The 21,579-nt window shown below is 33.9% G+C and overlaps 1 protein-coding gene across 1 annotated transcript in view; it reads left to right on the forward strand.

The window, feature by feature from the left end:
* Nucleotides 1–21,579, forward strand: part of LOC118198835 (ESF1 homolog) — an 82,738-nt gene that overhangs the window by 14,711 nt on the left and 46,448 nt on the right. Inside the window, exon 3 of the mRNA XM_085811153.1 lies at nucleotides 17,740–17,847. Coding sequence (XP_085667279.1) covers nucleotides 17,740–17,847 — 108 coding nt within the window. The remainder of the gene's footprint in view (nucleotides 1–17,739; nucleotides 17,848–21,579) is intronic.

Genomic DNA, 21,579 nt, shown 5'->3' on the forward strand with positions numbered 1-21,579 from the left:
TTATCTTTTAAGTTCTTTTTAAATAAGAAGCTTATTTAAACCTCTGATTTATAGTTACTTTCAGACATAACCATAATTTGTTTTACGTCTGTCAGGGGGGACTATTTAACTTTTACCAAATCAAGTAAACCCTCATAGGTAGTGCATTGTGGAGAGATTGACAGTTAGGAGACAAAACAGGCAGAAACTAATGAGAACATTGTTTCGCGTATTGAGACAAATTTGTAGTTGTTAGAAAAGATGCTTAAGGAGAAGGAAATCGATATAAATTAGCCAAAATGTCTGGGCATGGCTTCAAATTAAAAAGACGCATAATTATTTTGTTGAGTTTTGTTGCTACAAAATATAAATGTTTAATGTGCAATTATCCTAACATTGTTTAAAAATCAGTGTCATAAATTGCATGTATTTTAAACTGTGAAATTTTATTAGATTGTGGTATTAATAGGGGCTTTCTAACAAATATTATTCAAAAATAAATTTAAATTGATAGTGTTCATATAAATCCATATGACTAAGGTTATCTAGTACCTAATCTAATTACTTATAACTAAGTGCTTACCCTTAAAAATTATCTTTGCATATTAAAGTGAGTTATTGGCTTTCATTAACCTTTACAGTGGTTAGAAGGTAAAACACAAAAATATAAAAATGCATGTAAAACCTATTCATCGCATCTAGTGAAACTTAAAATAATGAAAAACAACTTATCACCTCAAGTGCTTTAGTGGCTTAATAGAACCTTAATGTATATTAACTGAGTTACAACCTCTGGAACTCTACACGAAGCTACGACACTAACTGCATCAGACAGAGCTCAGCTAACTTTCAAAGCTTACTAACTGTGCCTACATCAGTTATTTCAGGTTTGTTCTGATCAGCAGGTCTCTCTCTAGGCAAGCAGGAGTGGTGACAACAGCCAGTCCTTTGTTATGAATCATGCTGATTATGATTTTAATGCTCATTTTAACCTATGCTGCTTGACATAAAATCTACTTGCAATTTACTAAACCTCTAGACTGAGCAAGTATGTGACAAAATGAGACATTTAAAATAAAAAAGCTAACTGTTAGTAAAACACAACTAAAACGTCGTTTATCTTCCTTTCAAATATATCCAGTTATTATAAGTGTAAAATATTTAATGATACTTGATAAATTTCATATTTTTTTATTCTCAAATGTATTAATAATTATGTTAATTAAGCTAGCTATGTTTAATAATAATGCATCCTATTTACGGATCTCTTTTGTTTTTAGGATGTTTTAAAAAGTGAAGTTCAGGCATAGATATAATATTTTTAATTGAATTTATTCAGTTCCCATTTGCTCATAGGTCCTTAATTTTTTTCATTAATGGTCCTTAAAAGTACTTAATTTCCGTATGCAGAAATGTGTACAAACCCTGTGATAGTTCGCAAGGAGACCATACAAGAGGGCTGTCCTTAACGCATTTCCTTTGTTGATTACTTTTGGTCATTTAGTGGACACTTAGTGATTAGTTCTCTAATTTAAAACTTATGTTCCATCAAACCTGAGGATCGTTACCACCCCTTCCCTTCCAGAGGGGTTCAGAGTTCCCATATCCCTAGCTTAATTATCATTGCTAGAGACCCAAAGTCAGCACTAAATAATGAATATAAACATTAAATTTTTACACTATGGTGGGTTAAATACCAAGGAAAAAAACAATATGTACTTATATTGAGGCCAGTATAAAAAGCACATAAATAATTACTAAGAACTAATCTTAATCACACACATACAAAACAAAATTTTACAGTTTTTCTGAAAACATGTAATATATAATATACAAAGTCCGGCTATTAATTTCCAGGACTCATGGAATAACTCAGAAGAAAAAAAAGGTTAAACACATAGCCATTTAATATGATTCAAAGTAATCCCCGTCAGCCATAATGCACGTCTGTGCTTGGCTGTACAAATTTCGGAAAGTTTTAAAGTCCTCTTTAGGAATGCTCTTTAATAGTGATTGTTACAGTTTTCTTGATGGCTTCGACATCCTGAAATCTTGTTCCCTTCAGCGAATTTTTCAGCTTAGGAAACAGGAAAAAGTCTGTGGGTGCTAGGTCTGGAGTGTATGATGGATGCTGCATTTCAACGACACCATGCTGGGCTAAGAATCGCCTCACAGGCAATGCGATGTGTGGGTGGGCATTGTAGCAGCAGCCAACTCCCATTTTGTTGAAAATGAGGCCTCACTCTACGAATTTGTTTTCGAAGTCGGTCAAGAACTTCTGTGTAGAACTGTCCATTGATAGTCATGTTAGGAGGAAGAAATTCATGATGAATGAGTCCATCGCAATCTAAAAAAGCGATTAACATGACCTTGATTTTGGACTTTTTCAAATCGAAATTTTTTCTGCCTTGGTGAACTTCAAGACTGCCATTCAGAGCTTTGACGCTTGGTTTCAGGGTCATATTGATAACACCAAGACTTGTCTCCCATGACTATCCTATCCATGAATGCAGGGTCAGCATCAGCATTGTCAATAAGCTCGCCACATGCGTCCAGTCTCAATTGCTTTTGTTCATCCCTTAAATGGTGAGAAACGAATCTGGAACAAATCTTGTGTTTGCTTAGGTCTTGCACCAAAATTTGCCAAACTGTCTCTTTCTCCATGTTGAATTCATTGGCGAGTACTCGAATAGTCAATCGACGATCACATTTCACCATATCGCGAACTTTTTCAATTGCTTCTGCCGTGCATACGGACTGCGACCGACCTGTGTGTGGATCATCTTCGACGCTTTCGTGCCCGTCCCGAAAGCATTTAAACCATTCAAAAGTTCTTGAGCTGGATAATGCTTCTTCGCTGTAAACTTGTTTTAACATTTCGTAGGTTTCCGCAGCTGTCTTGCTCAATTTGAAGCAAAATTTAATGTTAATTCTTTGCTCCATTTTCACTTCGACAATAGGAATTTAAGAGCTATGTTTTAATAAGCCTTTCCACGAGAACCACTTACTTCAGAATGGCGCCGATTGCACTGCACATGCACAAGAAAACGCTCTTCAATATGTAATCATTAGCACCATCTTCCGACTTTTCGTTCTCCTACAGTTACGTCAGTCCTGGAAATTAATAGCTGGACCTTGTACATTTTAAAATCTAATATTGATTATACATCTATCCAGGCTGAAAAGGAAAGCCTTGCAGATATTTGATTATCAGTTTCTGGTAATCTCTCTGCGGAGTCCCGAAACTTGATCCAGAACTACTCCACTTGACCTCAAAATAATTATACATATTTGATCTGACATTAACATAAAGAAGAACCACTTCATTATAAGTTTGATTTACATCATTTATGAAATAATTACAACCATTCCCTTTAGGCATCTCATTATAAGGCTCTAACATAAAGAAGTGGCAATTAATGGGTCTTTCTGTTTTCTATCGTAAATTTACAATGCATTTTGTTTTGGACCAACCACTTCTGAAATTTTCCGACTCTGTTAAATGAATGGAGAATTTGTCTGGTTGGTACAAGGCCAAACATGACATAACCAAAATTTCTTAATCATGCTGAATTCCTTTAGAAATTCCCTTCTGGTGGAAGGATTCAGTAATGCATCCAACTCAATAACAGAAGTGGAACCTTCTACTGGAGCCATTTCTGGATATCTGGAGAATAAACAAGGGGTGGTTAGTATATTTTTTGCTTTCACCTAAGTGGGTTTAGCGAGAGTCCGCGTGTTTGTTTACTTCTTGAACTGCTTCGGGAGTGACCAGTGATTTTAAATCTGCACTTTCTCTTTGCAAGTTTAGGTAACTGAGTCTTGTCTATTGAAAGAATGGGTAGCTCTTTCACCTCTGCATTAGGCAATTTTGCCTCTCTCAGTTCTTTTGTTCGGGATGAAGATTTGCTTTCTTCCATAGTGAGGGGTGAAATTTCCTCTGTGGCCATAAACACATCACTTTCATTCTGTTTTTTGGTAGCTCCCCAAGATTTCGTTCTTCGACAGACGGAGTTTCTGAGTTCGAGTCCCCCCTGCATGAAACAGCTCTTTTGCCCAAACAGTTTCGCCCATCAACATCAAAGAAGTGATGTATTTGTTGCAGATTACATCAGTAGATGATTCAGAGTTCCGCAACACTGGAAGATCGAACCCGTTCACTTTAGCCATCGTTATGTATGGCGCTAAATAATCTTTTTCATTTTCCTGCACCCTATTTACAATAGCTGGTGATTTGAAATCTTTCTGTACTTTCAGACATTGTGGCCTTAACTGATCGGTTGAGCCACAAGAATAACACTTAAGTGGTTTAGGTACATCGAAATGGCATTCATTCTGATTTTCGGAAAGTATCCTTTTTTTTCAGAGGTATGTGTAGCTTCCCCTCCTGACTGGTGATACTTCTGTGAATCTCTTAAATTTAAATGATTTTTATTTCCCTTTTGTGACTCAAACTATAAGCAGGCGAGATCTTCTTCCGGTGCTTATGTACGTTTTCATACTGTTCTAATAATTCTGCTAATTTATTTCGAGATGTTATATTCGACCATTCATCAATAAAATGCTGATGTGCTTCAAGATTTACGCGGCGATTCATTTATTCCATTCAAAATCTTTAATTTCCAAACCAGCGATCTATTCATCAAAATAATTTCTTACTTCAAAAGCAAAATCTCTCCAAGTGGTTTGGGTGTCTTTCTGAGATTTCGTAAATTTGGTGCGAAAGTTTTCTGGACTAACCTTAAACCTTTTAAGCAGTATCCCTTTTACATAAACGACTCTGCATAAACATCTGAACTATGTCAGTTAGCAAAACCGTCAATAAATCAGAAACCCATTTTGATTGGTGTAGATTCACATGCTTGGCTTGGCACTTAAACATGACTACATATAAATTAATATCGTTCTCTTCAGGATCAATTTTTGGAATTATTTTTTTCAGATTGTAACGGCTTTTCCTAAGAACATTTTTTTTCATCCCCACCAGTTAAAGAATCATTTCCGTTAGCAGCTAGTAATCTCAATATCATTAATTCAAACTCCCTCTCTTCTCTCCTAATTCTATCCTGCCTCTCTTCTTCTCCTCTCTCTCTCTTTTAATTCTGTTCTGCCTCTCTTCCTCTTCTCTCTGAATTCTTTCTTGCTCCTTTTTTACCCCCCTCAAGCCTCATTGAAGTGATATTTTCCAACAGGTCTTTCACAAGTTCCTTCTCGCAGGATTCATTTCCCATAATAAGCTGTTTTAGATCTACCCTAAGCTCAGGCCCGACCTTTTCCCCTAACTCATCAGCCAAAGTTTTAAGGTCCTCTTTTCTAATTTTTGCTAAGAATGCCATGATATAAGCCCAAATTGCGATAACAATCTGACAATTCTAGCTCCCTCTCTCTATATATATCTTACTAGCAAAGTTCCGGCATTCTATAGAATGCCTAGGCATTGTATATTTTAACATAGCTGACTAGTTTTTATAAGCTATGTTTAATATACAGCGTGGCACAGGGAAACAGAAAATTTTGAAATAATGTCATTTCCACAAATAAATTCATAAAACTATTAATTTATTAACAAAAGTGCATGTATTCAGCATGCCATTTATGTTTTTACAATCAAAATGTCCAAAAATGTCTCTTTACTTTTTAAAGATGACATCGGAAAGATATGCTCCCATTCGGCGTTCACACTCTAACAGCCTGTTATGAAAACTCTGGAATGCACGGTGTAGCAAATCTTGGGGAATGGCAGTGATTTCTTTTTCAATGTTCTTCTTCAGTTCATGGATTGTTGCAGGACGTGTATGGTACACCTTGCCTTTAAGATATCCCCACAGAAAGAAGTCGCATACACTAAGATCAGGGGATCGCGCAGGCCATTCAATGTCACCGTTACATGAAATAATGTGTCTTCCAAACAATTGAGGAACTGCTGGCATCGATTGTCGAGCAGTGTGCGATGTGGCTCCGTCCTGCTGAAGATGCATGCTGTCAAACGGAGCGGCGAGGACTTCTCTCGATTGCAGCTCTAACAGCTTCAATGTTCTCTGGGGTATGTACCATTGGAATGCCACCTGGGGGTTTCTTTTTCAAGGCAGATCCTGTACTTCAAAATTACGCATCCACGTTGTAATCGCATGTGCAGATAGGACACGTCCATGACATCCAAGCTGGTAATACTGTCGAAATTTCTGTGCGGCAGTCGCAATATCACCATTTTTATAAAATGTTCTCACAGCTACTGCACGTTTTGCACCAGTCCAATGATCCATGATTACTAAATGGCAGTGCGCTTACAACAATTGTGCAAAGTTTAGAACAACTGCCGGCTCTACAGTGCTGCCAACTGTTAACATTCAAAATTTCCCGTTTCCCTGCGCTTCCCTGTATAGTGCCTAGGCATTGTATATTAAAACATAGCTAGCTAGTTTTAGGCATCTATACAATGCCTAGGCATTCTATATAATGCCTGAAACTAGCCAGCTATGTAGGAAATGGTTCATGTTTCACACATTTCCTAGGCATTCTATAGAATGACAAACCGACAAAGTATGAAATACATTTCTGATTCATTTCAAAGAACCGAAACTACTTACCAGAAGTTAATAAATAATTAAAAAGGCCAAAATGACTACTAAGAAGGAACCACAGGACTACTGGCTGCTTAATCGCTAGGATGTGATGTTTGTAGAAAACAAAAGTACATTCATTTACCCTGTTAACCCATTAGCCGCTGGTGTTGCGTTGACGCAACGGTCAAAATAAATGTGTATATAAATATAACTACCTAGGATATTTTATACCAGCGGATGATTTTGTGTAGGGAATATTATGAAGATTATTTCTGTAAAAAAATATTTGCCTTCAACAATCATTTTGTTTATAATAATTAATCTCATACTTTAAGCAAAATTTTCGACCGGGTATTTTTTGCTGAAAATATTTAACGAAAGAATCTCTGTCTTCACAAGTGATCTATTTTTAGTCAAGGTCACCATTTATCAGAACATTACATCAGTCAGATGTTTATATTTGTGTTGGGAAGGATGGGAAAACAGGTGTTCCGCTGACGCAACGTCACCAGGAAACAGGTAGTCAATCTCCTTTTTCACTCATTCCTTTCAATGTTCTGGTTGTTTAAAAATGTCTAGAACGAGGTATCTTACATTAGAAGAAGCCCTTCAAAGATTTTTTGATGAAGAAACAGATGATGATAACGTTAATGATGACCAGAATGAAACTGGTATTGTTGTTGTTCCCCCAGAAATTGCAGAATCGAGTGACAAAGAAGAAAGGAATGGCAATGTTTTAAATAATGATAATGATATTTTACCAAATGATACTGCTGGGGATGTTGAAATTCACGTAAGAAATAAGTTTCAGCCTTCTAAAAGCAGTTATAGTCATACTAAAAAGTTTAAAAAGCAGAAGACGAAAATCTTGAAGTGGATAAGAAAGGAACTATTAGTTATGTCTCAGGAAGAACATGAAGAAAGAGACAGAAGAGAAATTATAAAAGACAAAAGACAAGGTAAAACTAGTATACAGATTTTAGATTTTCGTTTTGGTTTAGACATTTACTTTCTTCTCGTTGAACAGACAAATATATACGCTCAGCGAAAAAAAAAAGTGCCCAGAATTTACTGCATCTGGAGCCTATATGAGAAGATTTATTGGAATATTATTGCTTACAAAATATCATTCTTTACCTCAAGAAAAAATGTATTGGTCTTTTGATAAGGACATTTCTGTTCCTGTTGTACAAGAATCGATATCATGTTTGCAGTACAGGAATATGAAGCAGAATTTGCATTTGACAATATTCAAATTGACAATACTGATAAATTATATGAGGTGAGACCATATCTAAACTTACTAAATATCACCACTTTTTACTACCGGAAATATAAAGTCTCTTTTAGATTTCAGATGCAACAATGCATTATTCCTTTTGCAAACTCCTATTGAGAGTGTAGAATCAGCAACAGGAAGACCTAGTAAATTCAGCATTCAAAAACCATTGCATGGAGATGGTAAACATTTTATCGTAAAGTCCATTGATAACAGAAGACTTTGTTGTAAAGAGTACCATAGCCAGACTGTTTATAGATGCAAAGTATGTAATGTAGCTTTACATCATGATTGTAATCAAGCTTTTCATGCTTGAATCTTTCAATTGAAATATTCTGTATTTGTAAAAGAAATACAATGTATATTTTAATATTAAATTAATTACAAGTAAAGCGATTTGTAGATTTATAAAATGTTATACAGCTAAAAAATAATCCTGCGCTCCACTCAAAAGAAACATCACACGAGTACAATCCTACTCACTAAACATCTGTAGTCTTATTCCGCTGACATTGCGCGAACGCAACACTCGCGTTTTCCACAGGTAAGAGCATTTTTTTTTATTTTCAATGCAAATTTATGTTATAAATGCTTAATTAAATATTTGTTATTATTTTCATGAGAAAGGAAACTTTCCTTGTAGTTTTGTTGGTTAATGGGTTAAAGAAAGCGTCGGTACTATACAGGTTTACGCACGGACGCCGAGTTATTTTCCCTATTTCCTGAAAAATTCATTTGAGTACTGGACAGAAGGTTCAACAAAATACAAAAATGTTACACGTAATGATATTGAACTGTACAACTGCCTTTGTGAGTCCTGCCAGGAAAACAAACTGGTATTAAAAAGGCCATTGATGTGAAACTTATGATTGTTTCTGAATGTAATTTCCATTGTCAGGTAGATCTTACCAATTCCTAGTCTCAGCCAAATAGCAAACTTATTATGTTGTATCAAGATCATCTCACTGTTTTTTTCTTACGTATTTCGAATAACATTTTTTTAATAGCACTCTTTCATTAGTTTTTCAAAATAATATAGTTATATAAGCTTTCTGAGGAATGAATGTCTTTTAAATGATAACCTTTTTTTCATACTTTGCCAAAAGAGCATTTGTCATTTATAGAATGCCTAAGTATTATATACGATGCCTAGGGAAAGTATGTAATAATTCTCATATTTCATACTTTGCCTAAAATCGTCCAGCATTGTATACAATGCCTATGCATTCTATAGAATGCCTGCGTTTCATACTTTGCCAGTAACATATATATAAAATTGTTTTAAGAAAATATCAGCTTCAAAAAATAGAGGTAAAATTAAACTCTTAATTTTTTCCACAAAATTTTTTACAGATCTAAAAACAAATGCAAGACAATTTACACTATAATATGCACATTAGGAGTTCAAATATAATTTGTTTGCAGGATGACTTATGATACTACCAATAGTATTAACCTTTTAAATGCATTACATTCAGTTGTGGTAAATTCAAATGCTTATGATAATACAATATACTTTCATCAACATTTTCGAGGTATATTAAAGTATGCACTCAAAGGTAAATTAAATTTAAAAAAAAACATATAAATACATGCTCATAACTAAACATGGATATGATAACAGCTAAAACATAAAATACTGAGGATTTCTAGCTTTTCCCTTTTACATGTTACAAAACAAAATTTTCAGTTCTTACGCAACTAATGTTTTACACACCTTAATGGAAAATTCTAATATTTGAAACATTCAAGACGTCTTAGAGATGATATGTCGAAATACCAGCTAAGAACCTTTAGAATTATAATAATTTTTCTCTTTTACAAATTTAGTTATATAAGCTTAATTTTAGCACAACACATTAACATTTCAAAAATTAAAAGATCTATTAACCCTTTGGCGCGCGGTGGTCGCGCCCTGAAACCACCATTTTCCGAATTTTTTTTCTCCTCTTTTTTCCGAAATTTTTGAATGAAAATGAATTGATTACTGATCTTTTACATCTAAATAACACAAAATGACTGTAGAATCATATATGTTTTAGGTATTAATACTTCAGATCGGATGCCTTTTAAAATTCGTTTTCGATGAGACAAAATAACTTCTTTTTATTAATATAAACAACTTTAAATTTCAAAAGTTTAGTGATCGCACATCATGATTTCTATCATAAGCAATAAAAAAGTGCAGTAATTAAACTGCATATATATATAAAAAAACCTCTATATGTATGGCATTTGCTATGGTTTCAGGGCGGGACCACTGCACCACTAGAGCATCGTGTCACAATGCTTACAATCCTCTCGAGGCTCGGTGGTCGCGCCTTGAAACCACTGATGTTTGCTTCTCAATGGCGTTCACTTACTTTTCAAATAGGAATGTTTATTTTTACCCGGATATAGATAAAGGGCTTTGAAACCACAGAGTTACTTTATTACTAAACAATACATGCACCTGCCCAGTGAAAAGATCTTTCTTTTCCAAATACCTTTCTCTGACATCAACACATTTGCTCCCCAAGCTAGTATTGTGATTTTATAAATTATTTTCTATGGTTTAAATTTAATGTAAATATACTTTGCTATAATTAAAAATAGAAATTGTGTAAAAGTTTTATTTAAATTAAAAATATTTTCTGAATATTTTGGAACGAAATAAGTATGAATAGGAAACGAATGATCCGTACAAATGTTTTACACATCTTAATGGAAGCCAAAATGACCAAGCCCCCCCCCTCCATTAAGATAAAAAACCACAAATTTCATGTGCCAAATGAAAAGAAACTAAATAATGCTGGACATAACCAGTGAAATTTAAATCCAGGCAGTGTACATTTTGTAGCACAAGGAAGAAACCTCATAGAACAAGATGTATGTGTGAAACGTGCAGTGTGGGCCTATGCATGTGCCAAAAAGACAAAATATGTTTTGAACAGTGTCACAAAATTTTTTTTTCTTTGAAATTAAAAAAAAAAACACTGAGTTCTTTTTTATCCTTATTTTATTGAGTTTTTTAATCCATTTATCCAAATGTCCTTGTTATGTAGGTACTTGTATTTTCACTGCTATAGAAAAATTACATAAATATTTATTTTTTAATTTTTTCTGATGATTTATTTTGTAAAATAATGTAAAAAAAAATTATATATAATGCAATTCTTAAATACATTTTTTTAAATCTGTAAATTTCGTCATTTATTGGAAACGCGCATGGAAAATGGTAAGTTTTTTTCCCTACCAAATGTCCAGTTTCAAAGTCCTAGACGCGAGGTGGTTTCACAGTGCGACCACCACCCACAGAACAATGGGCAAGAGTAGATTTTTTTAATTCATATATTATTTGTCTTTATAATCATAATATTCAATTTCTGGAGTTTTTAGTTTAAAAAATTATAAAAATAATATCGTGCGCGTCAAAGGGTTAGCACAAATTCAAATTCTAAAATTTATGTTTTCTTATTTTAAACATAAAATCAAAACAACACGTTTCTTTAAGTTTTACCGAAAACAATGTCAACTTAAAACAGTTATGTGAACTTGTATAAAATAAATTACAGAAATAACTTAAATTTAATTACTTCACTGCCTCAGTATAAAAGTCCAAAGTACTTACATACCTGGATTTGTAGACTTGATGCACAGGTTGATGTTTGGAAAAGAGGATGCTGTCACAACTTAAGATTTTTATGTACGCTGATGGTACAGACACTTATATCACTTCTTATCACAGTACCTTACACACTTCACTTTTTGGACACTGATAGTCCCACAAGAGGCTGATGATCTTCGGACATTGGCTATCCCACAAACATTCCACTGAACTGGATTTTAGAACCAGACAGTCAACTACTAAAATGGATGAAATTTTTTTACACTTCCCTATACAGGAATATTTTTGAACCTGAGACAGTCACACAAAATTCAAAAAGTGCCATTGATGTTTGGACAATGACTGTCCCACAAACTTGAGTTGAATTTCAGAACCTAACAATCTGTTTTTTTTTTTTTTTTTTTTTTTCTGCAAAAAGCTGATGATATAATGACAATGACTGTTCCATAAACTTGGGCTGAACTCAAGACTGGCATCCCTTTTTATCTGGACTGATATCCGTAAACTGTTTCCATGGATTTTCATATCCACACTGCTTAAAGATGAGCTGTATTCAGGAGACTGACGTCCATAAACTTTTTCCTTGGATTTCCGATTCACTGGATTTCCAATTCACACCACTTAAAAGATGAACTGTATTCAGGAGACTGATGTTCGCTTTTATCCGGACTGATGTATGTAAACTTTTCCTGTGGATTTCCAATCCACACAGCTGCCACCGGTATTATAGCTGTACCTTAAGAACCTCCGAGATGGAGGAATAATCAGACCAATGGTCTTTTAAATATTTATTTTAAAACTTTAGCAAAGATTTCTAGATTAATAAAAAGTAAAACATCAGTACAGTATACCAATAACAGACAAAGCTTCTGCTTCATGCGGCTTTGACAGGTGCTTGGTGGGACTTACCTACAGCAACTCTCTAAGCATAATTCTCCACCAAAAAAAAAAAAAAAAAAAAAAAACTCTTCCTTTCCTTTTATGTTAAAGTCACAAGGAAACTGCACAGGATGTGTCCTTACAAGTTTCCTTTGTTGATTACCTTCTGGTCATTTAGCAGACACTTGGTAATAGTTTGTAAGGAAACCTCACAAGAGGGGTGTCATTAACACATTTCCTTTGTTATTACCTTCTGGTCATTTAGTGGACACTTGGTGATTAGCTCTTTAATTTAAAACTGATGTTCCATCAAATCTGAGGATGGTTACAGATGCCTTCTCTCTCTCTCTCTCTCTCTCTTTTTTTCCCCCTTAAAGGCAAAAGTCAGTGGTTTGTGACTCATTACAATCACAAATTATTTGCCGTTCATCATATACTTGAAATGTTTCACTGAAAGGTGCATATGCAAGAGTTCACAATTGTAGGTGCTGTAAAATATTGGAGCGTCATTCAATACCTTGGAATAGAAAGCAATTGGCCTTCAATTTCTTGCTTCAAATTTTTTAGTACCAAGCCTATAGACCAGTATGATGCTACAGTACGTAAAGGAATGGGAGTTCAGGTGTGGAAAAACATAAAAAGGCAGCATTAGCTAAATTGTGTGTTGTCTTTCTCAAATTGTTGTATTGCCTACTTAGTCCATTGAATTTTTCTTTTATCTTTCTTTTTTGTGCCCTTTAAAAACTCTTGAAGGTAGTGCCTGTGTTTGGGCAGGGTTTCTGAAATACCTGTAATAAAAATTCATGATACTCAAAAAGGTACACAAGTCTTGTGTGATCACAGGCAGTGGGTATTCTAGGGTAATTTGAACCTTGCTGGGCAGGGGATATGATCCTTTAGACGTAATCAAATAACCCCGAAACTCAGTTTGGTCTACTCCCAGAATGGATTTTGATACATTAATATGAAGACCATATTTGTCGAATCTCTCAAACACTATCTGCAGATACTTTTTGTGTTCTTCCTCAGATGTTGATGTGATTAACACATCATCTAAGTATGGGAGTAGAAAATTCAAACTAAATAAAATTTCCTTGATGAAATGTGGGAAGGTAGCTGGCAGATTTCTGAGTCCAAAACTCACGACATTGAATTCAAATAACCCTAAAGGGATAATTATGCCAGTCTTCGGTTTGTCCTCTTCAGCGATTGGTATTTGATTGTATGCTTTTAATATCAGTGTAATCTGATAGGCATACTATCAGATACCAATTGATGAGATTGTAACTTTACCCTGAAACATAAGATGAAAGTCCTTGATTCTGGGAATCGGGTAATGGTCAGATATGGTTTGGTCATTTAACCATCTATAATCCCTGCAGGCTCTGTTCCATCCTTTTTATGTGCTAAATATAGGGGACTAGCTTATTGAGACTTTGATGGCTGAATAATACCCTTGTCCAACATGAACTGAAATTCTTGCTTGACTAGGGCAAGTTCTTCAAAATTGAGTGGATGTACTTGTGAATGCACCTCTTTGGTTGTTATGTAATGTTTCATGTTTACTTTAGGTACTGAAAACATATGGTGTAGTTAAATCTGGGTATGGTTTAATAGTTAATAAAGCTTTGGTTTATGGTCATTACTCAGAGTGCTGATGATGTCTTCATATGAGATAGACCTAACTGCTGCCTTAATGGATAATTGAGTAATAGTACCATCAATCAGTTTTCTATTTTGAATATTAATATGAAGGTGAAAATGATTGAGCAAATCAGCCGAAATACTGTATTTGATGATGATAAGTGCTCATTGAAATCATTGTCTGAGTCCCAAGTCGAGATTTAGATTTCTTGGTCCATAAGTTGGGATCTCTGTGCCATTGGCAGCATATTTTTATTTTAAATATTAATATGTAGGTGAAAATAATTGAGCAAATCAGCCAAATTATACCTGTGTCTGATAATGATAGGTGGCCGTAGGAATCATCGTCTGAGTCCCGAATCGAGATTTAGATTTCTTGCCCCATAAGTTGGGATCTCTGTGCCATTGGCAGAATATAATGCATAGAGACTTCTGTTTTGAATATTAATACGTAGGTGAAAATGATGAGCAAATTAGCCGAATTATACCTGTATTTGGCAATAATAAATGGCCATTAGAATCATCGTCTGAGTCCCAAGTCGAGATTTAGATATCTTGCCCCATAAGTTGGGATCTCTGTGCCATTGGCAGCATATAATGCGTAGTGACATGTAGTAGTTCCTGCCATAGTTTTGCTGGAATCGGGGACACATCTACTCCGCTGTCGACTAAAAACCATAATCCCAATTTAGTCGAAATTTGTGGCAATTATAATTCTTTGCAGCATAACTGGCCACAGAGTCTACTGCTGATTCATGTTTCCTGACTCTTTCCACTCACAAAGTTGCTTTTTCCAGGATAACACTTGACACCAAATTTGAAATGGTAATAGCGATATTTGCCTGTTTCATCAAATTTCTTTCTTGATTTCGAACGGAATCAATTTTTCTTGATTCGAATTTCTTGATTTTGCAGTTCTTCTGAAGTTGCAGGCAGGTCTGGAGTACCAAGCAGTCATGCAGTTTTATTGTCATCCATAACAAAACATATTGCAGTCCAAAGTCACCAATTGTTAGAAGTCTCCTTTTTATTAATTATCTGGTTGTAATAAAAGTTTTCTGCCAAAAAACTTTCTTAATAAAGTTAGAAAAAAGAAAACATGAAAGTGGTACCTTTATTAAAGGTAGTAATCACCATCCGAATCTATGATTTTTTCTGCCAATCATTTGTTAGTTTTTCAAAGCCTTCAGCCAAGAAACTTTGTGACTGCAAGTCCAAAAACAGATCAACCTCATTTCGGATGCCCTCTATAGAATGGAAAACAGCACCAGCAAGATGTAGCTGCAGGTGTGAAAAAAGGTAGAATTCCAAAGGAGCGGTGTCAGGACTATATGGTGGGTATGGCAAAAAGCCGCATTCAAGTCCATATAGAGTCCAGCTGGTGAATGCAGACATGTGTGGTCTTGCATTATCTTGATGGAACATGACCTTTTTTGAACCAGAACTCAGTTGAATGTTTTTCCTTTATTGCAGCATCAGCACAAACTAGCATCTCACCATGCACCTTACTGTTAAGAGTTTTACCTTATCCAGATACAATTTGCGGATAATACTATCGCAAGTTCTACAAATACAAAGCATGATCTTTTTGTTAGTCAAATTGCACCTTGCCATTCTGCCAGCAGACTCACCGGCACAGAGCAACTCCCTTTTCGGTGTGTGTTGTTGAAGTAAATCCACTTTTCATCACAGATGACGATCTGGTCCAGAATTTTCGTCTTGTATTGATATTTGAGCAGATTAGTGCAGGCACAAACATGTCTGTCCTTGTTACTTTATCTGCTTACTATATATGTTACTTTATCTGCTTACTATCCTTGTTACTTTATCTTATTGCTATCGTATCTGCTTGAGTCAGTTGATGCAACACCAAGCAATTGAACTTGCACATCAAGTTTATATGATGCATAGTGTAACTAATGGACATGGCGCTAATATCTAACTCCTTAGCAAGCTTTCGAGTGATTGCATACTAATCTTCTTCCACAAGTTCTCACAGGCGGGCTTCATCAACATCAATAGGCTGTCCACAGCGCTCTGCTTCTTGAATGGCTTAGTCCTTGTTTTTGATCTTTTGATAATATACCTTAACAGTGTCATATGAAACAACATTAGTACCTAAAGCTGTACACATGATTTGGTGACATTCTGTAGCTGGTTTCTTGCAGCAGAACAGGAAACAAATGATTATTCTAATCTGGTATTGTGATAGTTCCATATCAGACATCTTATATTTAATGATAATGATATATTTTGCAAATTTCTCCAACACAATGTTCTAAAGCAAGTGGCTTTCTTTGAAATGCCGAAAATCATTTGACAAAATATGATTGAACACACGAACGTGAACTGTTTGTCTGTGCAGACAATATTTGCGGTGGCTCAAAACTTTCATTAAAACCTTATATTTTTTGTGTGTAAAAAAAATACAGGATGCCGATGAAATGCATTTGCAAGGCAAATTTTAATTCTTTTATTCAAACTGAAATTTCCAATATACAGTTACCATTAAATATTTTATAAATAGGCTATATCATTGTTACCACAAGCCATCATCTAATGGTACTAACTTTAACTATTACCATTCCTGGTGAATCTAATGTCTTTATTAAAAAGGAATTTACCAGCTACCGGAGAATTAGAGAAAAAAATCATGGAATAAAATGGTGCTCATGTGATTCAATGAAACTGCCATATGTTTTCATACTGCTTCATTTGTATTTGTCATCCAGAAACCTCAGAACTTTCTAAATGACCCAATATTTTTAGTATATAGTTTTGCTAAATAAAATGTAAAACTGTATCTGAAAGGTTGTAAGAACTCTAAATAAACTGTAATTCCGTAATGGATTTTGCTCTCAGTCTAATCACTTTCTTTCCGTCAATGTTTCCATAAATTTAACAGCTAAAACTCAATATTTTGCTTTAATTAATTATCTAATAATTTAAAACTGTGTTCCTTACATCTGTCATTATTAACAACTTGACTAGTTCTGTTTTATCTTTACGTTTAAGGTTAAGTCATAATTAGCAATCAAGAGTTCTATAAGTAATCAACATGAGTAAATTCTTGATAATAATTTCAAAATGACCCTTCCACTTTGTACCTTGTCTTCTAGTACATGTACTACCTTAATTGTCTAGATACATTTCAAGATTCATGTCTTGATTTAAGAGCATCATGACAAAATAAACGGCTTGGCCACTTGAAAGGTTGATCATTACATGAAAGTTTTCTTTTGACGTTGTTTTTAGCTGTATATGTATGTAACCTTTAAAATTTCATTCTTTCATCATCTTTATTATGTTCATTTTTCATTCTAATATTGTTTTTGGCTGTATATGAAAGTTAACTTTAAAAATTTACTCTTTCATCATCTCTAATACATTCATTATTTCTTAAGCTAATTCTGTTATGACTCTTATTATGAGCTTTTGAGCTTATATTATTTCATGCATCACAGAAGTTTAGTTAGCTAAAGTTTTCTCCTGCTTATTTTTTATTAACTGTTCAAATTGTTTGAATTTATATATATTGATTTATTCAGTGTTGCTATGTGCAAATATTTAACACATCCCTTTCATTTTATAATGTTCATTGGTTACTTTAAACTTTAGTAGGTTTTTTTTTTTTTTTTTTTTTTTTTTTTGTACTATTTGTATTATTTATATAAATCATATATTTTAATATTAAATTCATAAAAATGCTCTACTCATGCTGTATTATAATATCTATTATTATTACCTTCTGTTTATTCATTCATAATATATATTTATTTACGAAATAGAATCTTTAAATGAATCTGAAGAAAGTGATAATTCAAAAGAAGAATGTACCAGTGAATCCGAATCTGAAGAGACTGATGACTCAGAGTCGGAAGGAAATGCTGATACAGGTAAAACTTTCAAGTATTCATTGTTCCCTCCCCCCCTCATTTAAGGTGTGCATGTTGAAAACATTTATCAAACATCTCTTGGCTGCACTTCACTTATAATAATCTCACTTGGTTACAGAAAAGACGTGGCATATTCAGCAATTAATCTCTGGGAATGCTCGAGTATTAGCTACTTGCCTATGGACAAAATATCCATCGTTTGAAACATGGTGTTCAACATTATGGAGCTTCAACTGTCATCGTAGATGTTACCATCATCATAAATTTTTACCAACATAATTTATCATAAATATTTACTTTAGCTGAGTGAACATATTAATCACAACAAATGCAAACTGCTTCTTTATTGCTCATGCTGTCTTCAGTTCACTAGATCTTGTATATTGCTTACAAGTGAGCTGCTTTAAAAGGTGTTTAGTTTAAAACTAGCTGCTAGAAGTGATAGATCTTCCTGTTCTCATTAATAAGAGGTGCCATTACTGTAATTTGTCATAGATGATCACAGCAGAGTAATCAAAGCAATTGTGTAAAGTCTTGATGCTACAAAAGTACTTTGCTATTACATTTAGTTAAAAAATCAGTCTACGTAAATGGACTGATTTTTTTTTTTTTTTTTAACTGAAGGACTATTATCTTCCTTCTGCAGAAGGATAATGATGCTAAATTGTTGATGAAACAGAGTCCAACAGTTGCTTAATCCAGTAGATTTCCCTTTAGTTTAAAGTGCTTTGGTTCACTCTGAGCAGCATTGATGTACACCAGAAACTAAATACTAGTACACTACAAGGTCAGTATTATGTATCAGAGTAAATGAAAGGTTAGGGCTAAAATCTGAAGTATGTTATATATGAAATTGTTAAACACACTTAACAACTGACACCAATAACTTCTGCCTTAGTTCAGGAAAAGAGGTCAGTAATAGAGATATTAGCAAAGAAATAATTGCATTTGGTTTTAATAGCATACTGCTACTCATGGAGGTTTTTAGATAATAACATTCTACACACACACCCTGAAATTTCAAAATTTGAAGTGGACCATTTTGTTTTTTATTCTAATGCAGTACAAATTGAGTACCATGGTTTAAAGATATATAGATGTAAAGATTAACTGGCTTATCAAAGATTTCATTTCTGTTAATTCTTTGAGAGCAGCAGCATTGATTGTATGCCACATATACTTAACAGAACGGGATTAACCGGGAACGGGTTCCTATGTAGTAATGTTCCTATGTAGTTCCTATGTATTAAGCAAAATAAGTGCATGCTTTAGAAGGTATTTCTCCCACCTTCCTAGCGTGGTGTAGTGGTTCTGCACGCTGGCCGGTATTCCAGAGGTCCGTGGTTCGTTGCTCACTTTTCATCTTGCCTGCTTCCAAAAAATCCTAATGTCTCTACAGTGGTGCCCGAACTAAAAAGGTGTTGGATGAGGATTCTGCACACCCAGGATTTTCTGACTGGGTCCCCTAAAAACCCCAGTCATCCTTTAAAAGGGGGATATATAAGGTATTTCTCCCGCCTTCCTAGCGTGCCTTCGGGGAGTAGTAGTTTTGCACCTTGGCCCGGTATTCCAGAGGTCTGTGGTTCTAAATTTTTGCCACCCCTAAACTTTGGATTCCAGTGCTTTCCCTAAATTTAAAAAAAAAAAAAAAAAAAAAAAAAATTCAGCCCTTAATTTTGCTGCTCAGTGCTTTTCTAAATTCCAAACAAATTTTCTTCCCTGAAATCTGCCGCTTTGTACGGCCATACGAGCTCTGACGCTGGTTCCGTGTTTATGTGAATAACATCTCAGTTCAAATAGCACTAAATGAAATCTACATTTCTTAGCACATTTAGCTTAAATTTATAAACATCGTTAAGCGTAATGTTAGAGTAAAAGGTTGTCATACTCTTTGTTATTCATTTAATAATATAAAAATTTTTAGACATTGCTGCATGAGTCATTACTTTAGTTGCCATGTATTGATAAGCATGCAGTGATAAAAGCAAAATATTATAAATAATAATTCTCTAGGTTAGTGTCAGAGATATAAAATACTAGTAGGTGTAAAATCAACAATGTTCCTATGTAGACTATTTCAAGTTGAGGTGTATTCCAAGCAGATATGCAGCTACGGAGCCAAATTATTGATCTCACAAATTTATATTAAAATGATTATTTCTTCAATAACAAGGTATTTTATTTAGTGCCTAAGTAAAATTAAGAATCGAGACTCTCCACATGCTTAATTATGGAAGAAAAAAATCAAATGCCCATCAGGGTTCGTACAGTCCTTAAGAGTCCTTAAAAGTCCTTAGATTTTTTGGAATCGATTTTTGGTCCTTAAAAGTCATTAATTTTGGCCAAAATCAGCAGAAGGTCTTTAATTTTAATCATCTGAAATTTCTGTCTGTTTTTATAACTGCCATTTTGAGTGTGAATTAGCATTTTGGAGGAATATTTTTGGCGATTCACTGACATATGTGGTTATCTTTTGAATGGGTTTGTGGGTTATAATTTGTTTTTATTTCTAATATAAACGATGGGTTACTCAAGTTTTGTGAAGCATAAGCATTTTGAAATTCTTTTTTTCTAATAAAGAGCTCTTAAACAACTTTTCGCTTTTAGAGATGTGAATTCTTTTATTAAACGGTTCTAAATTTGGCGACTTATCAACATTTTGGCGATTTTAAGGTCAGTTTCTATAGAAAATTTTTAATTCCGAGATCTGAGATTTTTTTCTACGATTTTATTTAAAACATCGTAGCATTGATAAATTTCATTAAAATAATGGTAATATATTGAAATTATATTTAAAAAAATAACATTAAAATAAAACATTTTTATTTTTCACTGTCATATTATAAAGTTTCATTTTGGCAACTTATTATACAATATTTTGAATCTGAAATATAAACAAGGTATAATGCTATAAAGCACAAATTATGAAACAGCTCTTAGCAAAAGGAAAATTAGCTATGTAATTAATTAAAAATGTCTTCTTAATTTTTTCTTAGTAAGAGGTTTATCCATGTAATTGTATCAGAAATATGCATCAGTTTTCTCCATAAAATTAATTTTACACTTTTTCTCTTCTTTTTTTTTTTTTCCAAAATATTTCTGGCTTTTTGCTGTTACAGAATTGGTAGAAACAATTTTTCTTTAGGATTTTAGACATTGCAGCTTGGAAAATTTAGAAGGATTTGAAGGCAAGATTTATAGACCCACGATTCTAGAAGATTCGAGAAATATGTGACAAAGTGAAAAATGTCTCTATGGTATCAACACGTAATGGATTTATTTTACAGAAAGTTTCCAATGAATTTCTTACCTTTTGGAGAACGTCTGGAAGAACAATGACAACATATTTGAATGTTTTACTTCTGATACTAGAATCTTTTTCTTAATATGTATAGCTTCCCTTTATTTTCTTTATTTTTCACTAGACACAAGTATGGAAAATATCAAAAATGCTTCTAATCTTATAACATGGGCAGGCATCATAGAAAGAGATTTTTTTATTAATAAGGAAATTGAAAACTTAAATTTAAAAGATTCATCTAATATGTCTTAATGCATCATACATATAGCTGGCACTAGGCATTTTCCCACCTGATGCAATCTCTGTGGATCCTAAATTCTGCTGCCTATTGTCTTTCTAAATTCTGCTTTCAATACCTGCTATAAATTCTAAAAGTTTTGCCATTTCTAGATTTTGTTGTTCGGTGTGCCATTTCTAGATTTTCTCGTACG

The sequence above is a fragment of the Stegodyphus dumicola genome, chromosome 2 (assembly GCF_044657685.1).
Source record: "Stegodyphus dumicola isolate Sdum_Otavi_A_Nest chromosome 2, ASM4465768v1".
NCBI classification, from domain to species: Eukaryota; Metazoa; Arthropoda; class Arachnida; order Araneae; family Eresidae; genus Stegodyphus; species Stegodyphus dumicola.